Here is a 22,445-nt window from a genome sequence, read left to right on the forward strand (position 1 = left end):
TGTCAGTGTTGCAACGCAATATTGAATCCAGCTGATTTGAAGCCAGTATATCCACTGTGTATCAGTTAATCCTGCAGATATTAGCATAGTAGATACGACTGAAAACACAGATTAAAAATGCTATTGAACGTCCAGATGAGCCACTTGACTGGTTCTGTTCTCATGTACACGACCACACCCGAGGGCTCACAGCTTTTTCACTTATCATGAAAAGATCCTCATTAACATGGAATACACACTTTAATGTCCAACTGAATCTTTAAGGGCTGTGTTCAGATCATTGTTTATTGGACATTACAAAGATGCTGAGAGTCTAAACATTAAAGGTTCAGTGTGTAGAGTTTAGTGATATCTGGTGACAACGTTACAAGTTGCAGATGAATTCCCGTTCCGAACATGAAAGAGAACCAGGGATAATCTTCAGTTGTCATAAAAACTCAAGGTGTTTAGTTTGTCCAGTCTGGGCTACTGTAAAAAACATGGCTGCCTTTGTAGAGAGGACCCACTCCAGATGTAAATAAAAGGTATTTAAATACAAAGGGCCCACTGCTGAAAACATGTAGGATTATTTTATATTCAATGTCTGCCAATAGAGCCATTTCACTTAAATGTTACACAATGGATCTTTAACAACTCCTTTTAAAGTATGTGGATATTGCTGTACTCTTTTCTCCCTACTGTTAGTATTACAACCCATCATATACACAGATGCTCACAAATATGAATAGAATAGCGTTAAGAATTAAAGTAACACTACAGGTCTGCTCCATCTTACTGCTTAATCTTTGAATCATAGCATCAGTGTATAAGCAGCATGTTACTGATGTAGCTGCTGCAAGGGGAGCTCATATCACCAACTGCTTCCTTTACAGGAACTCCAGATAAACAGATGATGAATGGCAATGGAAAGAAAGTTGACCTCTCGCTTATCTTGGTTGTATTTTTTGTCAGCTTTCTGACGGAGCTGTTAACTCAAGGTATGACCACGTGCACACACTCTGCTGTGCCGTCAGACGTCACAAAGTTTGGAGACCACAGGTTTAATCTTTAAAAAAAAGTGTTATATTTTAAATAATTGTATTACAGGTAACATTCGATCTCAAATAGAATTGAGTGGTTACATTTTGGTTTAAAGTTGCTCAATATGCTGAAACTATTGCTGGCGTTTCGACCTCTTAATCTTTTTACACTATTGGTACACTTTGTAACCATTTCTCATAAAGATAATTATTTCACTGTCAACCTCAAAGAAGCCCAATCTTCTTCATGTCAGCTCCCAACCAATGGTACTTAACACAGAGCTTCTTCAGGTATAAATGTTATCCTTCAGACTTTTTAAAACCATTAAAGATTATTATGAATTCAACTTAACATGTATTTCAAGCTATATTCCAGACTTGGTTACACTTACCCATAATTGAAGATAAGTGAAGTCCCCCAGTTGAGAATAACCCTCCAAACGTGACATTATCTCTCAAACTAGAGACACAGTAGGTATCCATCCAAACCAATTTAAAGATCCATGGTGATGCTTGTAGTTTTATTACAACGAACTACAACACAAACATTACAAACTTTGCAAGCCACAAAAACATTTCTCAATCTCATGTAGTTATCATTGAGTTAATAATAAAAAAAAAGGGGTAAGGGTTAATTGTAGTAAGTACTTATGTAATTAAAATTCTGATTATTGAATTTCTTACACTTTAAGACAAATACTCAGCCTTTGGATTGGAAAGGTTTCATTCTTAGCCCATATTTTTTAATCCATAATACAATTTTCTGCCTCATTTAAAACTCACACAAATCAGTTTCTTTTTCTCATAATCCTTTGAACATGTTTGTATGACATCAACAGTATGAACAGAAGACACAGGACAGAGACTAAATGAAATAAAATGCCATTTTATTGTTCAGCCGTGTCATAACCTCGTCTCCAAAATAAGAACAGCAGGACTACAACTGTTTTTCGTCAACCTAGCTACCCCTTGACAGCACATAAAACTGGGTTTCATTAGACCACCAATGAGAGCATTAAAGACTTTCTATCAGACATCCAATGATAGCATACAAAATAGTTGTTAACCTACCAGTGATACTGTATATAAAACCCTTCTAGATTTATCCCCAACCCTCCCTCAATTTATCCCATACCCCTCTTTAGAACATTTGTGACACTGACATATTTTATGCTTAAACAAGCACATATTAAGAATGCATAATTCTCCATTTCTGAGATTATAAAAAAAAAAACTACACAATGTTACACTTTAAGTCAGAGTACAATTCAACTGATTATTAGTGTTCTACACATTCGGCCATAAACCAAAGGAACATTGTATAATATCACTATAACTTAACACTACATGTAATATACGTTAAAAAAAAATTACAAATGATTAGCAAGAGAAAATGAAGATGGCTAGTGTGAAGGCAAGCTGGGTCAGTACCATAACAGAGAATGAGTAATACAAAAAGAAATAAAAAAATAGAATAAGAAAAATAGAAACAAACTGATAAGAATACAGGCAAGGCTAAAACATGTGTTTCAAACTTAAGATCCACCTCATGTGCACTCATCCATATAGATAACCTGCTCCAAGACCTCCATTGTGCGATTCCACATCTCTGATACCTTAACCCTTTCTTTCTTACCCCCGTTTCAACTTGCTTTAACATTCCCATGGCAACCATCTTCTTTGTTTTTTCTTGTGTCAGGCACTTTCCAAGACCCTTATTCCTCTTTTTACCTTCAACAACTCTACAGGCCAATCATAATGCTGCGTCAGACAATAGAGGCCAATCACAATGCAGGTTCTATCAGAATACAACTGCAAAAGAACACAGGTCGGAAATATGAAGTCAATGTGCTGCCATTCAAATAGATACTTGTTTTCACTGTGAACTAGTTATACAAGAGTTTTGTGGAAGTCTCTCTCACCAATCCTACAGGTCAGTGTCAAACCAGGCCAGCTGGTTGCTGTCCATCAGGTCCTGGGAGTGGCCGAGGTCCGGCAGTGGGTCAGTGTGGTGGCCCAGGTCGGGTAGAGTATCAGCATGGTAGTCGGAGCCCTCCATCATGGGGTCTAGCAGGGAGTCCTGGCCGTAAGCTGCTGGGTAGGCCCTGTAGGCTACATCTGAAACAAACAAAAACCTTAATAACTGCAAAACATACATATCACAGACAGTTCTTATTTAGGCTGGTAAAAATGCTTTGAGAGATGAATCACATAAACAAGAGGTGAGAGCGAAATTAGGGATTTTATCCGATGTATTAAAAAAAAGCCATTTACCATCCTGCCTGTAAGCCATAGGGTCCCCCTGAGCTCCCATATCCAGTCCCAGGTCTCCAGTCTATAAAAAGGCAAAAAAGTGATGAGTATAATCAACAGAATTTAGAATTCAACATATATGTAGGGGTGAAGCTCTTGGTCTCAACGTTGTTCACCAATTCTATACTGTAGGTATCATACAATTTTGGAATTGCTACTGTGGTTACTTTTTCAGTCACTATATAAATGAACAATATCAAATGTCCCAATATTCATTATTGCCATTTAGACAATCATACCATTCTCTGTGAAATTTAATGTATATTTGATTGTGTATACTGAGGCAATGTCAATGCAGATGCCAGGCACCAGTTATCATCCTTCTAGTGATTACTTTTGCAAAATATGTTGTACTAAGGTCAAAAGCCTCCAAGAACATCCGAGTCTGGATTTTGTTTTGAGAACTTCACAGTACATTTGTTGCCCTCGACCGCAGACTTACACTATACTCAGAACCTGATATGATAGATATGTGGTCACTGGCTGTAGGAGTTTGATTATAAATGATTATGTGTACCTCATTCCATGCCATAGGCTCAGTTCTGAACAAAGAGCTGGTCAGCTCCACCGACAGACGTTTCTTGTAGTCCTGGGGCTTGTCCTCAGACATGCGGAACAGGACAGCTGCAGCGTAGGTTGCTAGAGGAGAGAAGGCACCACAACACAAGTAAAGTAACCTTGCTCAGACAATCTGAAATGTGTGTGGTCTGTATTTGTGCACGTTTACTCACCAACGCCCTCATTGCGGGAATGCAGCAGCTCAGTGAGCGGTGCAGTGGCTCCTTCAGCTTCAATTGCCTCAGCAGCTTCTTTGTCCTGTGCCAGTTCACACAGAACACCTGCTGCCACACGCTGGATATTCTCCACTGGAGAGTAAAGTAACTGCAAGAGGCAGAAATGTGATTTAGACAAAATAACTTAGTTAAAATAATGCAATGACATTTATATGTAGTCGCTTTAAGTTTTTTTTAGTCCGTAAGATTTAACATTTGAATTTTACCTGAACAAAGAGTGGAATGGTGTTGAGCCCTCTGATGACAATTCTGTTGTGGACGTCCCGGGCAAGGATGTGCAGAGCTCCCGTGCAACCTTCCACGATTTCTTCCATACGCACACCCTCCTGTAATATGTGAGGAAAAAGGAAGTCAGTTCTGAATGTACAAATAAAGACAATATGAGGGATTGTTGGCCTGGTTACGTACCACAAACTGCTGCTGGTTGCCTCCCATGCTGGTGCGCCTCTGGGTGTCCTGGTGAGCCCTGACGAGCAGTTGGACCAGGCGGGGGATGGCTCCCTGCTCCCGCAGAGCACTGTGGTTGGCTGGGCACAGCGCAAGGTTCCGGATCAGACCAACTGTGGCCTAGATAGGAGAAAAATTACACATGTTGGTTGAAAATATATCCAATGACGTCAGCATATGCAAACTTGAAAGTGCAGGTGTAGAGAAACTTAGCTGGGTACTGACCTTGATTAGTGGCCAATGGGATGGAGGGTGCAGGAGTTTAACCACCACAGGCAAGCCGTAATGAAGGCGCACAGCGTTCTGGGCCATCTCAGCATCCTGGTGGCGGGAAGTCAGGTGGCGAAGGGCACAGACTGCTGGCTCTGTGATGTCCTCCCTGTCGCCGGCCCGAAGCACTGTTCTCACCAGAGCTTCAATCCCTCCAACCTGAAGAGATGAGTTCAGATCGGATCATTAGTTATTAAAAAAATAAAATAAACTTGACCAAAATGTTTAATCAAACCCACCAGCTACATACAACAGATATTAACTGTAAAACTTACCTGGCAGACCATAAGTTTGTTACTGTAGTTGTTACAGGTCAGGTTGGAGAGGATGCCAGCAGCACATGTCACAACGTTGATGTCATCACTGCCCAGCAGCTGGACCAGGGTCCCCAGGAGACCCTCCATTGCCTCCTGATGAGAGCAGAGGATGGGGCAGCAGGATCAGAAACAAGAAAATGGAAGATTGCATGGATTCTCAGTCATTTTTCATATTGATTTACTAAAACAATATAATGGAGTTGTTACACTTTAACACACTGATCAATGAGCACTTGTAAATACTGAACCTGTGCATCATATGCTGATAGTGTTTTCGATCACAGACATTTAACTCATAATGTACCTGTTTAGTGGCAGCATCTGAAAGATTCCTCAAAGTCCAGAGGCAGTTCTGGACCAGACGCTGGCTGGGGTCTGTCAGGTGAAGCCCCAGTGCCTGCATGCCACCTACACACAAAGTCCAAGTGAAACAATTACATCGGAGCACTTTTATCACATTCGCAAAATCTACAAAGCACAATCTGTCACACATCCTCAGTTTACAGTAGGGTGGAGGTCACTGTTAAGTATTTGCATTTTATTTCTGTACGTACCAGCCTCGACGATGGCAGGCTTGTTGCTTGAGCAAACAGAGAGCACCTTGAGCACTCTGCTCGTGGTCCACAGCAGCTTCTCATATGTGAATGTTCTCATGATGTTGACCAGGGCTTGGGGGCCACCGCTGGCCAGAATGATCAGCTAAAAAGACAAAAAGAAAAATCCAGACATGTTTGTTTGTACAGGTTACCAACAGCCAAGTACTTAAAGCAGACACATTAGGGGGATATAAACCTTGATGAACTAGGGGAATTTAAATGCAATCTTAAATAAGTGTTCCGGTACCATACCTTGCTTTCCTGGTTGCCATATGCCAGAATCTGCAGGCAGTCAGTAGTGATTGCCAGGAACTTGACGTTGGTGTTGGCTAACAGGGCCACCATCTTCTGCAGTCCTCCAGCTAGACGCACGGCCATCTTGGCTCCTTCCTGATGCAACAACAGGTTGTGGAGCGTAGTAATGGCGTAGAACAACACGCTGTCCACTGGCGAGCTGGAAAAATGAAAATAAAGAGAATGTTAAATCACCTATAAAAATAGTACTTCTGATAAAAACATGACCAGTAAACACAGAGTAGATGTTCTCCTACACCAGGGATTAATACAAGATACAATCAGTTTCTGTCAAGACTCAGCTCAGCGAATGACAGTCATCAATCACGTTTTGACACCATATACTTGCTTGATGATAAGGCTGCAGTGTTTTTGACAAGACAAAACCCTTTCCCCCCAATCAAGAAGTCTTCAAGATAACAGGCTTGCTTGGTCATAATCAGCTAAGAATGTGAAACGAATACCCAAACACCAATGCATGAGTGCAGCAGCGCCGTCACACTCTGGCTGAGCTTGGATTTCACATGTGTTGTGTTGGATTAAAATCAGCCTGAAGTTGAGACATTTGGTCCTCAGAGAAACAGAGGTACTTCTAACTGGTGAGTAGCCCTTCCACATCAGCTTATTTCAATTCTTAAGAAATTGCTTTTTTAAAATCCAAATATAGCACATACAAATGTGTCCCAATTACTTGCTTTTTAACTACCTTTTACTGCTGAGATGAGAATGCATGTTGACCTTAACTAGCAAAAAAATATGAGCCCCTTTCACATCAAGATTAGTGTTAAATTTGAGACAAATGATGAAACCTGTTAAAAGATCAAAGACATTACCATAGTGTCCTCAAGAAATGACTTGTTCATCTGACCAGATGCTAAAACTACTGTATAGACATCTTTAAATTAATACGGATATTTCTGAGAACTAAGCCACTGCAATCTCCTGTACTCCACATCTGCGATACAATCAAGGAACAATTTACATTTGGATGAAAAAATACGTGTATGCGCTCTCAAAGCACAAAAAGAAACTAATCAATAAATGTGATGACATCTTTTAAGTGACATTACAATGTAAACAATTACACTTAAACAGGTCAACTACTTAGGTGAGCAGCCCAAGTTGCATTCAAACTTATTTAGAGATCAGGTAGCAGCTCGTACGCTCTCTGCGTTTGAAGTGTAGTAATGTGAGTCCAGGTGGAAATTCAAACACACATGCGACATCAAACAAGTCCCGACTTGCTAAAAGGATAACTGTTTTGGCTGTACATGCGTTGGTTTGTAAAGGTGACTACAAAGAATAAAATAAAGTGGGAAGACATTACAACAGTTTTAAACTAGGTATTCTGTTCTTTGTGAAGTAAGCTGGTCGGTGAAGGAGTTGGTTATTCAAGCATAATGCTGGACCTTGTATCAAAGCATTGAATCAACTTATGATCAATTAAAGCAATCTTAGTAGTTAGCTAGTGGGATGTAGTGAATTTAAAGGCTGTTAAATTGTATTAGTTTTGCTTTCTTACACAGAAAAGACTTTCAACTATTTTAATCCAGTCAATTGAAAGCACATTGACTAGTTCCTGTAATATATTCAGGAGAATTAGTCCCGCTATTTCTCCAGTGTCTTACCCAAGCATCTTGACTAGGGCAGGGATGCCTCCAGACTTGAAGATTGCAAGGAGCCCCTCACGATGGTGGGACAGGTTGTGCAAGGTACCAGCAGAGCAGCGAGCTGTCTCCACATCACCAGTGTTCTGCATGGCACGGACAACAGCCGATACCATTTGTGGGGAGCGCATCAGGGCATGCCGTGATGCCTCCTTCTTTGACAACTGGTGCACCATTACAGCTGCTTTATTCACAACAACCTAGGGCGGAGAGAATATTTGTTAGGGGTCCATGAGTTACTCTGCAGGCATCACTTTGACGTTTTGGATCGTTTGTGTTCATGAGACAGTTTGCAAATTTCTACACATACCTGGTCCTCATCGTTGAGCAGTTTAGTCAGCTCTGGGATGGCACGAGTGGCCAGCTCAGCATCATCTTGATAGTTAATGAGGTTGACGACAGCATGTTTCAGCATCTGAGAGGGCTCTGCGAGGCGCTGCACTGCTGTTGGGTGGGCAGCATCCAGCTGGGTGGGTGGGATCTGAATGCCCTCCTCCAAGGTCTCAGGGAACATGGCAGCACGTACCCGCTGGGCCCGAGTCATGGCATAACCCTCAATGTCTGAAAATAAGACAACATTATGAAATTTACCACAGAAGCTGTCTTCTATGCTTATTCCACAGTATCTATGCTGCTGCAAATATCATGATATGTAGAAGTATCTCATGTACCTGGGGTCTCAGGAGTGAAGGGTGGGTTGAATTCCCAATCATAGAGACTTGGATCGTCTTCCTCTGCATCAGGGTTCCCCTTGCCACTGAGAGATGGTGCACTGGTGGTAACGCCAGACTGGATTCCTGAATCCAGGTAGGACTGCTGCTGCCACTGGCTCACAGCAATCTTACTGTCTCCCATTGCCATGTCCAACTCCATCAAATCAGCTACAAAATAAAAGGGTGAAACATGAGGAATAATAGATTATTGTTTGACTTCTTTTCTGACTTTTAGCCAGAGGCCCCCCCATCCATATTCTTACAGGATTTATCAATAGCCTAAAATGTTATGAAATGTAAAAAGGTATTGATGAAAGGAGATGAAGGAATTGACCTGATTTATTGATTTATTAAAAAGGTGGTTGTTAGGCAGCAGGAAAATGGGGAGGGTTACATGAAATCAGAGTGAGAATGAAGTCCCACCAGAAAAGTTTGAACAGAACAATAGAGCAGACGAAAACTTTTTATTCTTCTATAACTAAATTAAAAAAAATGTAAACCTTAATTAAACTAACTATCCCCGGACAAGTTTCCTCTATGTATAGAAAAACGTACACATAAAAGATATCGGATTACAATCACTTGGGGTTTACTGTGACATGTGCTCACCTGGCTCCCATTTTCCATTTATTTTCCACAGGGCCTCGAGGCTCACATAATTGTATTTGCTCAAGCACGGTCATAAAAAATAAAACTATGAAGGCTAATCATTGAATTGACACTAAACTAATCCGCAGGATCGCGAAGTTTTTCGTACTCACACTGGGTAGCCATTGTTCTTGTCTGCCCTCAGCCCGCACAGCAGATATGTCTGTAGAAAAGAAAAACAAGTCCACAGGAGGAGTGAGACAACTCAGCCTAGACTTTTTCTTCTTCTTTGCCAAAGTGGCGGTTTTCGTTGGTGCGTTCTTTTTTTCCTGCTTCTTCCTACGTGGTCCCGGTAATAAAACGTTCTGCCGCCGCTACCTGAGCCAGCTCCCTCCGCTTGTTTGGCTCCAGCTAAACGTAACCGTGAGGGGGAAATACCGAAGCCTCCACCTCTAGCCGGAGAGAGAGAGCGAGCGGTGGGTATTTCCAGGCCCCGCACGAACACAATTCACCATTCAGCAGCAAGGAACATCAAAGGCATATTTCTCCCCCTCCCCCCCATACCACGGCCAAGTTCCGACCCCGCAGCTTGGGTTTCCAACGAGAGAAACTCTTCCCCTCCGCCCCGCAATCACTTCCATGACTCCTCCTCCCCGGGTGCCTCCGACTACCAGCCGCCAGCGAAAACCCAAAACCAACTCCCTGGCCACAAAGGTTACAGCTACCAAGTGTTGTTTTTTATGACATCTGCTTCAACACCGTAAAGCGCTAGCCATTCTAGCTAACAGGTTGGCTAGCTTTACCTTGAGAAGCTCGCTCAGCTAGCATAACGTGCGTAGCTACCCCCCCTCCTTCTCCGCTAGTTAGCTCGCTAGCTAACATAAACAAACACTGTTCAGAGCCTCACTCCCGAAATTGCAATCCCCAATACTCGCCCTGCGATGCCGTCGGTATTAGCGGAGGTGGCAGCCATAAGTCAGCGCATCGTTGGATTCGCGACTTTCAAATGCGAACCTCACAATGTTTTATTCTGGGTCGATTAGCCGGGCTAGCCAGAACGTATGAAAAGTAGATCCAGGCGCCACCGTAGAAAAACCTGCTGTGCTACCAGCCAGATCAGAAAAACCCCAGCGGAGCCCCCCTCCCTCGGCAAAGAGGCTTTTCGGTGATAAAACCACACATTACCACGATGCTCGCGTGTCGCCCGGTCGCCACAGAGAACGCGGTGTCCTTACCAGAGTCGAGCGGCTCCTCCGTGGTGCTTGTCGGGGAGATTTTCTCTTTTTCTCTCGGCTGAAAACGAGCTGCTAGGTGAACCACCCGTGAGAGTCCGAACCACACCCGCCTGCTGCGCCGCTGAAGATGTTGCTTCCGCCTGCGCGATCGAACATCAAGATGGCGTGGGGGGAGAAAACACGGTATTCTGCCGCACTAGGAAAAATAGGGCGCCATTTTAAACAAAGTTAGAGCATCGGAACTATTATTTCCACTGCTGCATCTGCACGTTTACACGTTTTAATGTTAACAGCAGCCGATCGCTTCAGTTGTTTGGGATTTTTCACGAAAAGATGCGTGACACTCGCTGCTCTGGTGGTAGTGGTGGTGAGGGGGGGGGGGGGGGTGTATTCATTAGAGAGGAATGTGATTCATGAGCTCCTGAGAAACGAAGGGGTTTCATTAACATGCAGTTTGCACGGGACCACCAACAGAACTATATCATTCATGTATTGATCGTAGTTAATGAAATCGTCATCAGGCAAACAAGAGAGAGGGCTGCTTCTCCACCATCTCTTATCTGTGTTCACAAGCTGCCACAGTTTACATTGGAATTGATTTCCAAGTGATCAGCTGTAGACCATACCATGTAGTAGGAAATATTATGTTATCATGCTTTATTTAAAATCCAGAATTTGATTCCAAAACATTTAAATTGTCCAACTTAAAAAACGTTGAAAAACAGACCAGGGCCACAATAACATGATCCTTGTATGAATGGCATTTGATAGTTATTATCGTCACATGAACCAATCAATTCAACTGTGAGTCACTGAAGTCCACTAACTAATAAAACGCTGCAGTAAACTCAGACATACTCATGTTTTTGTTGTGTGCATCTATTGATAGGCAAGTTGTTATCTAATTGCAGTGCAGATGCCAGAATAACCAGTTTGATGTGTAAAACATTCACTTATACTGCATGTGTGTACTTGAGCATCCACTGTTCTTCAGCCGCATTACACACACACCCGTCACCAGGACAATTTGAAGTCAGATCCCTTTGGAGCGTCTGATATGCAAAAAGCTATCCAAAGAGCAGGCTGCAGATGATGGATAAAGGTAGTTGAAATACAGCAAGCAGGTGGTGTTGAGGTGAAAATGAGTTGTGAACACTGTCTTCTTCCTCAGGCAGAACAAAATGCTAATGTCGGGTACTACACTGAATTAGCAAATTAAAACTAGAGTGGCACTCAGTGAGTGGATACCTCAGTCCCAACATTCCCCTTAGATTGCTGCACCAAAGTTAAAACACTCGTAGATATAAATATATAAATCTCCTATAAATTGAAAGGATTCATTTGACTAGTTAATATGGTTTTACTGAGAGAAAATGTATTGATAAGCTCGGATATGGAAACAATCAAATCAGAAAATAGTTCTCACGCACAGTATAGTGCATGTTCATGCGCCTCACACATGCAATAGGCCGGAAAAGGTCAAAGTCCATAGTGTGATTAGAGAGCATATTGTTGCTGTGCAAGGAGACTTATGATCATTTATTGTACCAGATGAAACATTTTCTACTTCATGTGAATCTGTGACAAACACATGCAGAAGGCTAGTAAAATATTTTTGCACAGGTTTACAAAATATCCGACATCAAAGTTGATTTCATTTATTTCAGCAATTGCTTTTTAGCCAGTAATTGGGACTAACATCAAAGGCTCAGAATAAAATAATTTGAGAGCAATCCACTGTTTCCCTCTGTGGTGACAAGAGGAGTACATGTATTTCATTTACATGACTGATGATAGAAACAGCATGGACAAAAGAAAAGACAATTAGCAGAACAAGACAATATACTAAAAGACAAAATGCAGAACAACTACTGTATGTCTGCATATCACACTTATATATACATATACATACATATAGTTAGTTGTTGAATCTAAGAGATGGTCCTCTTACATTTATCATACCTAAAGGTGTGATATATTGATGCTTCTCTTGCTCAGGGCATTTTGAGATGAGAAATAACCAATTCAGCAGCCAGAGTCCACATAGGATGAAAAAAACAACTTAACAACTCACAATGCAATCGCCCTGAGGTAATTACTTTCATTGTGAGGCTCATCAATGCAAGAGATGCACAGAGTCTCCACAAAAAGAAGAGAGGTGACACATCTTCAAGTCAGTTACCCTCATCCAGCACATCTTGAATAACCATGAACTGGACAACTGAGAATCTTCACAAACATTTTTTTATTAATTAATAAACAGAATTTTGAGCGTTTTCCAAGCAGGTAGGTTTATCCCCAATGGTGTTGCTTCCTTGTCAGCAGAATTATGCAAAAACTACAGAATAGATGAGCTGATTTCAGACATGCACTGAATTCTAGACATTTTCCAGAGCAACGGTGAGAGTCCAAGTCAGCTGCTCTGGATGATCTTTGGAGTTTTCCTTGTTGTGGTGAAGCCGCCTGACTCGAACAATCCCCTGCTGTGTTCTAGATATGTGAAAGAAAAACTCTGGATAGTGTCTGAACCTAATTGTTTGGCCATTGTCAAGAGTCCATGTCTGAAGACGTCTTTGGTGAACGATGGGACAGGATGGGTCATTTTTTGATGATCTTTAACATTCTTTAGAATAATTCATGGAACTTCAGGGGCGGGGGGTTGAGGGATGTTTAGGAGATTTATATATTTATATCTACGAGTGTTTTAACTTTGGTGCAGCAATCTAAGGGGAATGTTGGGACTGAGGTATCCACTCACTGAGTGCCACTCTAGTTTTAATTTGCTAATTCAGTGTAGTACCCGACATTAGCATTTTGTTCTGCCTGAGGAAGAAGACAGTGTTCACAACTCATTTTCACCTCAACACCACGTGCTTGCTGTATTTCAACTACCTTTATCCATCATCTGCAGCCTGCTCTTTGGATAGCTTTTTGCATATCAGACGCTCCAAAGGGATCTGACTTCAAATTGTCCTGGTGTCAATTCAGTGTTTTGCATGCGGCACTTCAGCAGGTGGGTGCTTACCAACAAGGACTCAAACCCAAATCATCCAGCTGGAGGATCCTCAGCCGCGGCCTGTTTTCATCCAACCGTAATTAGTCCCTTTTTTTTTTTATAGAGCGAGTAGAGGAGTAATGAAACCTAAAGAGGCTGGGTGGATGAATCCGAATAAATACACCTTTTTATTTGACTGGTTAACAGATCTGATTATACAAACGCCAACACAGAGCTCTGAAATAACAGGACCAATCAGCAAGACAATGACTGTACATTCTTAATGTGACCCTCCCGTGTTCTGACCCCCTTTTGCCCACCCACAAACCTGCCCCCAGTTACTATGGAACTGAATCACTAGTGCTTCTTTCTGTACAAATAAAGCTCAGCTACCCACCCACCCACTAATCTATTCAGTGCACCGTCTGTTATCTACAGGTTTGAGCAGTACATTTACCACGAGGGGGAAGTTTGACCAATCGTAGAACTGGGTGCCATGATGGTGCCGTCTACACAGGACAAGTGCTCCAGGGTGAACTTTGATTTTGTGGTATATTTTATTTGTCAGGTTTGGTTTGTGTAGTCCAACAGACATGGTTGCTGTAATAATAGAGTGTGCACTGTTTTTAAGAGGCTGTAGTGTAAGAGCATAGTCATGAAGTTTTTTTTTTTTGCCTCTTTGTTGAAATGCAAACAGCCAAACAATACAGGTCTAGGTTGAAGTAACTTAACTTTCTTAATACGCCTCATTCAGTCTCTCTCATTCACTCACACAAGCACACGCACACAAATACTGGTATGTTTGTCCCTTCATCTAAAAAACAAAAAAGACTGTTTGCAATTTTGTTACAGGCATATTTTTCAGTTCTCAATCTCTTCCTCTGGCCAAGCGGGACTGTCCCAGACACATGATACACACAACCACACAATCATCCCTATAGTACCTAAGTGCAGTTTCTTCAACATGCGCTCCTTCAGCAGTTCCTACAGTAAAAACACTAACTGTACCATCACAATAAATGGATGGATGAATCGCTTTCATTCTTGCAATCAATCTTGTTCAGCCCGCCCCTTACGTCTTCCTATCCCAAACTCCACACCACCATCCCATTGGTCCCCCATAGCCAGTCACTCTCATGTAACAGACAGTCGTAAAAGTAACAAATACTCGCCCTCAGTTAAACAGCCAGGAAGAGAAGAGCAGAGAAGAGATATAGGAAGGGGAAGGAGAATGAGGTGCGTAGGAAGATGCAGGCAGAAGAGAGGGTGAGGTCTTCATCTTGAGGAGAACGTAAAAGAGGATGGGGGAGAAAAAACCCAATGTGCCCATCCCTCCGAATCCCCTGCTTCCCTTCTTCTCCTCCACAACTTTGTAATGGAGACGGTGCCGAGGCTGGAGGGAGGAAAGACACGGGAGGTGAAGGGTGACTGAGGGGGAGGAGGAGGAGAGCAGGGTGAAACGTGTTAGCCTTCATGTGTCCTGGCCGTCGGTGGCAGGGGTGTCGTTGGCATTGGGTAAGTCTGAGTCCGTCTCCCGGCTGGATATGCGGTCGAGTTCCGCCTGTACGTCGCTCAGGCCCAGCTTGGAACCTGCATCAAGTGTGGGCAGATACAGACGGACATTTCAATTAGTACAACATCTCAAAGGAAACTTACTAAGAGGCCAACAAGCTTTTATCCGAAACATTGAGTCATTACGGCACGATGCAATAAGCACATTGAACACATGGTTAAAATAAGATCTAGGTGAAATGTGAATAATTGATTAAAGTCGATGTTGTGTAATGAGGGATAGGTGCTTATGTTTTGTCATGAACTAAATTTGGTGCAGGTGAACCGAAAGACTACATCTGCTGTTTTGCAGAAGAAATGGCGAAATAGAAACATTAGCTATAGAATAACAATAATTAAAAGTTTGTATAATCATGGCTCTAATGCTGCTTTTTGTAGTTTTCTCAGAAACTAACGGGTTGTGCACAACCCGTTACCAATATGTTTGACTGTATCATAATTTCCCCCATTACTGCCCAGCCTTATTAAGAACCACGTGTAATGCTCATGACAGATGTTAGTTACAAGAAATGCAATGCAACATGCCAAACCAATAAAACAATAAACAATTCAAATATAGGGGAGTAAAATGGAGGTGGTGTATGAACAGTGAAAAGATCAGGGAAGAAATATAGGAATCATTATGTTGATAACTGGCATCTTCTATCACCACTTAAGTGGCAGATCTGGCCCCTTAAAAGGAGACCGATACAGATGTTATGAGCTGGATCAACTTGTCATTATCAACACGCCTTTCTGTTTAACAAGACCCTGCGAAATGACTGTAATGTAATTTTCGAAACACCTGTTAGCAAGAAGATACAATAAAAAACATTTTAAATTTTTAAAAAAAGTTCTTTTGGCACATTTAACGTAATTCAAAATGACAGTGGGATCATCTCCTGCACCAATACGTTAGTCCTCAGCATAGGTTTCTGACTTAAACTATCAGCAGTTCCTTTTCTTTATCTGCATATTGCATATTGCAGTATATATGAACAAACCAACATCATTTATAGTCCTCAGGCCAGTTCTTGTCCTAGTATTTTGTGATACAGGAGGATGATCCCAGCTTTGTTCCTTCTCAGGTGCTGGAGAAAGTTGTAGGCTCGGGATGGGGGGGGACGGGAGAGGGATGAATGGATGCGTCTGAGAATGAAGTGACATACACAAGCAATAACAAATGAGGAGTATCTCTCTCTCTCACACACACCTTAACGTGGCCAGCATCCTCTGACTTGTGCACATACATACACACACATTATGGATGATGTTAATGGAGGGAATCCACAGCATTCATTGACGATGAGTGTAACAAAATTAAGTCACAATGTTAAAAACAGGTTTAGTAATGCTGAATGGTGTGTGAGGCGGATCAATGCACTCTGATCGTTTCATTTCTCCATGTGTTCATGTGTGTTATTGGAGAGAGAGGAGGTGAAAACCAAAAAGAAGATGAAGGATGAATGATAATGAAATGATAATAAAAAAGCCGTTTTGCTCTTTCCTATAGAACCAGAGCCCTGTAACAACTTGTCCTTAGGTGCCTGTGTGTGTGTTCTCACCTGACTTGCGTACGGTTCCTGGAGTGTTGTTGCCACCACCCGGCGTCCCGGGACCCCCTGTCCCTGCCTTCTTTGTCAGTAGACTGTTAAAGAAGTTGGCCAACACACCCTCACTGGTCTGACCTGCAGATCACAAGAAGCAGAGTTAATACACACACATGCATACTGACACACAAGTGCAAAATATTGTTGCTGCAGAAACAGATTATTAGATTATTCAAATTTTCTCTTGTTTTCATATGAGCCATTACTGAGTTCTACCACATCCGGCATGTACATATATATTTACATTTCATTCATGAATTGTTATGTATGCTGTGTAAAATAAACTAAGCAACGGCTGGACAGTGGTGATGTATGGTTCTGTGCATTGACGGAATGGCGGACCTGACTGTGGCATGGTGTTCGCTACGTTGGCCGCTGCCGAGCGATTACTCGTCCTGGGAGAACCGGTGGGTGCTCTGCTCGTGGTATCCTGCAGACGACAGATTTTGTCACACATGTCGACAGTAGAGGGAGGTTTACTTAATCTTATGAGCCAAAACTGGAATAAAAAGGGACTCTCACCACAGGACGCCCTGCAGTCGGCGCCGGCTGTTTGGCGAGCAGCGACTGCAAATTAGAGCACAATACACACACTCACTCCAATTAGTACATAATTGGCATATCAAGACTCTAAAGTCAGCTCCCACAAGCAGCAAACCGACTGGCATTAACACAACTGAAAGGTTTTCTGACCTGCAGCTTTACCAGGAATACTTGGTCGTCTTCTGCTTGGATTTCCTTTTCATGGACAATCTGATGAGAGCAAACAAGCATTTTTCATAGAGTCTTCTTCACGTCAACCTTTTCTTTAAAGCTCTACTAGAGCCAATCACTTCGATTAAATAAATGTGTCATGAACTCTGCAGGTATATTGGGTCAACGTTACTGCACTGGCTTTACACTGATGATTTGATATCATTAGTTTGTGTAAAGGAAGTTTTTCAAGTTATTTCATGTTCAGCAGGAGCCCGTACCTTTCTGACTGGTGGTTTGACTACTACTTCCTCAAAGCTGTCTTCTGATTTTAGTGTCTGGAAGTTCTCGTGAAGTATGGCAATCTTTTTCTCATTGTCCCAACCTGATGGACTGGCAGAGGACAGAGAGAGTTACAAACCAAAATACAAATGGTCCTGTATAGCTTGGACGGATGGACACACGCACACAAACACTTACATGAAGACGGCATCTCTTTCCACCACTTGTGCAGGGCTGTGGAAGGGAAAGCCATAGAGTCTGTGGACCAGATATTTGTAGAGGATGTCTAAGTTCTTCATCTCCTTCACTGACGTGTAAACCAGAGATGCACCGTCTGACACAACGGTCAAGGACATTTTCGACACTGCAATTTCTAATTACGGGAGCTTTAAAAAGGAGAGTCTAACTAAAACTACGGTGACAAAAGATCTTTAGTAACAGAAGTAAAAGAGAAAATCAGATTCTGGTTTAGACTACATGCTGCAATTACAGAGACTAGCTAAGGCAATGTATAACCTTGACTTATTCTAAACACTAACCACTGAAAATGTAATAAAGTATCTAATTTCAACGAGGTGATCTGTGACGTTTATCAAAATTCACTTGATGCAAATTTCTGACTATTTACATAGTCGGCTGCCCCATTAAACAACCAGTACATACTGTAAATTGTATTTTACATCTGTGTGACTTTAATTTTGTGTAAGTTTAAGCAATGTATAGCTCACACCAGCCGAAAGAAGCAGCTGTGAGACATTGTTGATTTGGTGAAGGATACACTGCAGACAAAAACTCCTGACGTGGGACTGGATGAAGTCCAAGTGTTCATCCCTGTAGTCGTGCTCCTTTTCCAAAGTGCTGATAGCGTCACACTGAGGACAGGGAAGGAGGCATCAGAGGTGAATGTGCGACACTAGATGATTTCTATTAGATACTAATACAGTACAGGATCAGGTCTTCTCATCTTTAAAAAAGGTATCGTATGTTAAAGCAATGGTTATAGCAGTAAATGTGTGTACCTTGGTGCAGACCACCACCACTGGAATGCCCAGGTTGTGTGTTAGTGTGTTTTCTCCTAACGGCAGCAGCACACTCTCCTCCTCATCACTCCTCCTCTGCGGGGTACCATCCTCCCCACTGCCGGGCTCTGTGTACTCCTGGAACTGTTTTACAACTTCACACACACACACACACACACACACAAACACAATGATCGCAATGAACACAAGCAATGTTAAGTAGCATTAACTGGCCCTCCTAAGACAAAACCCAAGGGTGTGGTCTTGTAGTTTTAAATTCTTTGATAAATAAGCTGCTTATCTGAGAACTTATTTCGCATAGCTCTTGCAAAGACACACTGTGTTGTACTTGGTTTGATACTCAAACTGCCAGTTACTGTGACGGCTGTCAGTGGGACTCACGTCTCTGCTCCAGCTCCCGCAGCGTTTCGGGGGCGACCCGGAGTTTGTCGACGTGTTCCCTGGCGACGGCAGCCCACTTCTGGAGCGAGTCGAGGGCGTTCCACGGCCGTGACATGTCAACCGTTATCAGCAGCAACGTGTTGCCGATGGAGTCCACTGGAACGGCCACTCCCTGCAGACCTTTGTGGTAAAGGTCGCCATCTAACACCCAGGCGTTACACCTAGTTTGATCTAAATCCACAGAAAATACAATTTAGGGTAAATACACAGTTCTGTACCACCCAGTACTCTATTTACTATGTTGTGATGCAAAGATTGTACATGGATGTGTTCACTGGTTACCGTCAATGTCATCATCGTGGACACTGAAGTAGAGGTATTCCAGGCCACGCCCTTTCATGAATTCTTCAACCCCCTGTAGTTTTGCAACCAAGGTGGTCTTCCCCGATCCCACCTCACCTAAAAGAACAAAAACAGAAAATCAGTCAATAACATAGAGTGGATCAATCATGCCTCGCTGCTATGACAAAAGAGAATAATAATATTGCAGTTCAGTATTTTAACCATTGAAGGTTTCAGTTTATATATTGTGAAAGTGCAAAGCATAAAAAATTGGGCAAAAGCATGTTAGGTGGCAATCTGACAGTCAACACTTCACACCACTTCTGTACAATCTTTTTCTGTGCTCTATCATTCTATAAAATGGAATACACTACAATGTTAATAAATGCAGGGTAAAGAAATATACACACCGCGCAAAATTTTGGACAAAAAATAGTTCTGAATTCTAAGGTTATTTTATTCACTGATCACTCTGTATATTTATGCATGATTTGTTTTATACTGAGAGCTTCACAGTTTCCTTAAGCGTAAGGTGAGAATTTAAAATAGATTGTTTTGTCTGAACTGTCTAACGTGTACAAGATATTCAGTTTACTGTCATGTGAGACAGAGCAGCTGCAACAGGGAAATGTTTGACGTTTCTACTTCAGAAATGACATCAATGAGCATAAATGCATATTGCATTTATAATTTCTGTCCTTGTGACCATAAACAAAGCATGTTTCCCTCATATATTATGCATCTCCTTGCCGAGTGTCTCCTTGCATTTGTCCCAGTATTACTGCTAACCTCAGAGAGCACTCCTCTTTTACTGTGGAGGCTACAAGGTGCATCCTGTCTTGAGCTGTGTCCCATGAGCCCGCAGACAGTGTGGACTCTGTGCACCATGAGCTCAGTGGGATGATGTCGTGGACTGCATTACAAACTAATGGCACCCGACTCGCCGATTAGCTGGAATGGGTGGTAGGCTGCGGATTATCCCGGGCGGATGGTTAGACATTGTGTGTGTGTGTGTGTGTGTGTGCACGAGACTGGGAGGCACCGTCCCTCAGCTTCAATGGCCGCTTGCCCCCCCTCCTCGTTCAAACAACAGAGCGATGGTTTGTCTCGTCTCCTCAGCATCACCTGCACCTAGCTGCTGCTGCTAGCATTGGCTGGATGCTAGAATGACTTGCAGCGCTTCAGAGGGGCCTGACTGTCTCAGAAGATGATGATGATGTAGTGTGTGTTTTGTTGTGTGTGTGTGGTCAGAAAACAAATACACCTGCCCCCCCTTCCCTCTGCTAGCCGATGCGCCCTCTACCTGTTCGGGCACAAAAGCAGCATCAACCCTGGGGAGCATGCTAGCTCAGCTACCGAGGAGCGTTCAAGCCCAGCAGGGTGACACGATCACCAGCGGACGATGCCTACTAGCCAACCCCCCACAGTCACACACACAGACACACAGACAGGCAGATACCCACCCATGACCAGGACATTTTTCCCAGACGGTAGCTTCGATCTTGAATGGGTTGACACCTCACTCAGGATGGTGGACCTGCGGACAGAGGAGCCCCGTTACAAACACGACCTGCCCGTTCGTCCATTCACAAACAAAACAATCAACCGAGCGCCAGCAGCTAACGAGGCTAGTGCTGCTGCTGCTGTGTCACCGGAGCCGAGGCAGTGTGGTGCTGATGCTAAGCTACAGCTCCGCTAGCCTGCTAGCTGTCAAACCCATCCTCATCCCCGCAGCACAATAGACCCTCTGCGGCTACACACTGCCCCGCCGCTCCGCGCACAGCCGACCCGCAGTATTTGACACAAATCACGTATCGCCCACCAGAGATCCTGTCCGTCATCCTCCTCCGGGTTGGAGCTCTCCAGTGAGCTCTTGGGTCCGGCTGAGGTGGAGGATAATAACGCACTCCTCCCTGACGTCGCCATCTTCGCAGGGCTTGGAAACAGCGAGTCGGAGCGCCCGGATGTAGCAGCCGCGGTGCTAGCCTAGCAGAGCCTTGTGGACCGACCGACCCACAGAGAGCACGCCGCGGCCGGGGCGTGGTCCGACGTCCCGCACAAAGCCGGACTCACTGCTCCATGACCTCATCCGCACAGTGACGGATCACACCTCACCACGCATCATCATTGGGTCATGTATACTAAACAATGATTTGATATATACTTGTGTAGTAGATGTATGAGGTACAATGTTGCCAAAGTACAATGTTTGTGTTTTTTTTACTCAGTGGCGGATCTAGGGTTCCTCCAGATCAGGGGCCATGAAGGGGCCCCAATCCACACATAGAAAATACATGTTCAAAATCCACGCACAGATTCTGATTCAGGTAGTTGCACATTTAAAGGAATAGTTCAGCGGAAAATTACAATTCACTCATTATCTACTCAATACTATGCCGATGGAGGGTTGGGTGCTTGAGTTCAAGTGAACATGATTCCAGAGGAGGACAACAGGGGACATTAACGATAAAAACATGGAGTAAATGACGCTGTTTTATGTCGGGGCTTACAGAGAGTTGAATGACACCACAGTAGCAGTATGGAGGCTTTTCTTTTCTGTTGTTTTTATACGTTTGAAGAAGTATTGGATTGGGCAGTGATGCTGTTTACACCTGAAACTCGAAAAGTGTTACGTGGACTCAAACACTTCACCCATCCCTCCGGCATCATAGTGCTGAGTAGATCAATGAGTGCATTTGATTTTTTTCAGTGGGTGAACTGTCCCTTTAAGTTATTCCTTGTTTATTTCTGTTTGCTCTGTAGCTTGGAGCAAATCCGCAGAATGTGGTGGAAGCCTTCATCTTGAACTTGTTCCAGTTCTCGTAGAGCAGACGCTTGAACTCAGGCCACAGCGAGTGTTGTCGTATCCCACAACTCTGACCATTATCAGAGGAGGGGTCTCCACAATAGTCACAGCCTCCAGTCAGAATTCAGCTGGGGCCAGTGCCCCCATGCATACCCCCTTGGCCCCATCCCTGGGTTCACCGATGTCTGTTGAATGTAGCTATTCCAGACACTTCAATGCTGTTGCCTATTTCCTGTATTTGTGTGCCACTTTTCAAGCCCCTGGGGTTTGAAGCAATTCTCCCTCACATTTCCTCCGAAATTATGTATCATATTTGTAGTGTCCTTTTATATGTGGAAATAAACAAAAACAAACATCAATCCATGATGTGTGTGCAGACTGCAGGGTGGTTTATAAGAAATTGACTGATATATTATACGATAGTGAGTCTGCTGAAGCTTAGGCTATTATAATATAGTTGGCTTCATGCTTGTCCTGGTCCATTTATCTGAA

At 43.1% G+C, this 22,445-nt stretch overlaps 2 protein-coding genes across 3 annotated transcripts; both read right to left on the reverse strand.

Annotated features, from left to right (window-relative positions):
- Positions 1-1,889: 1,889 nt before the first annotated feature.
- On the reverse strand, positions 1,890-10,411 carry LOC133972192 (catenin beta-1-like). Of its 2 annotated transcripts, XM_062409490.1 has the most exons (17): positions 10,254-10,411; positions 9,192-9,241; positions 8,389-8,598; positions 8,028-8,278; positions 7,679-7,917; positions 6,009-6,210; positions 5,715-5,859; positions 5,465-5,568; positions 5,119-5,253; positions 4,799-5,002; positions 4,535-4,693; positions 4,333-4,452; positions 4,064-4,214; positions 3,850-3,971; positions 3,294-3,354; positions 2,942-3,137; positions 1,890-2,831 (listed from the first exon to the last, which is right to left on the reverse strand). In XM_062409490.1, the coding sequence occupies exons 2-16, from the start codon at positions 9,202-9,204 to the stop codon at positions 2,947-2,949; spliced, it is 2,307 nt and encodes a 768-aa protein (XP_062265474.1). In that variant the 5' UTR covers positions 9,205-9,241; positions 10,254-10,411; the 3' UTR covers positions 1,890-2,831; positions 2,942-2,946. The 2 variants fall into 2 exon arrangements, with proteins under 2 accessions (XP_062265474.1, XP_062265473.1); XM_062409489.1 differs by having other exon boundaries at positions 1,890-3,137.
- A 1,577-nt stretch (positions 10,412-11,988) lies between these two features.
- Positions 11,989-21,181, reverse strand: dync1li1 (dynein, cytoplasmic 1, light intermediate chain 1). Its single transcript, XM_062410090.1, has 13 exons — positions 20,970-21,181; positions 20,611-20,684; positions 19,148-19,264; positions 18,806-19,036; positions 18,404-18,558; positions 18,163-18,256; positions 17,583-17,718; positions 17,384-17,495; positions 17,103-17,162; positions 16,932-16,976; positions 16,752-16,839; positions 16,365-16,487; positions 11,989-14,838 (listed from the first exon to the last, which is right to left on the reverse strand). Exons 1-13 carry the CDS (start codon positions 21,071-21,073, stop codon positions 14,720-14,722), a joined length of 1,458 nt encoding a protein of 485 aa, XP_062266074.1. The 5' UTR covers positions 21,074-21,181; the 3' UTR covers positions 11,989-14,719.
- Positions 21,182-22,445: the final 1,264 nt, after the last annotated feature.

This window comes from Platichthys flesus, chromosome 17 (assembly GCF_949316205.1).
Source record: "Platichthys flesus chromosome 17, fPlaFle2.1, whole genome shotgun sequence".
Lineage (NCBI taxonomy): Eukaryota > Metazoa > Chordata > Actinopteri > Pleuronectiformes > Pleuronectidae > Platichthys > Platichthys flesus.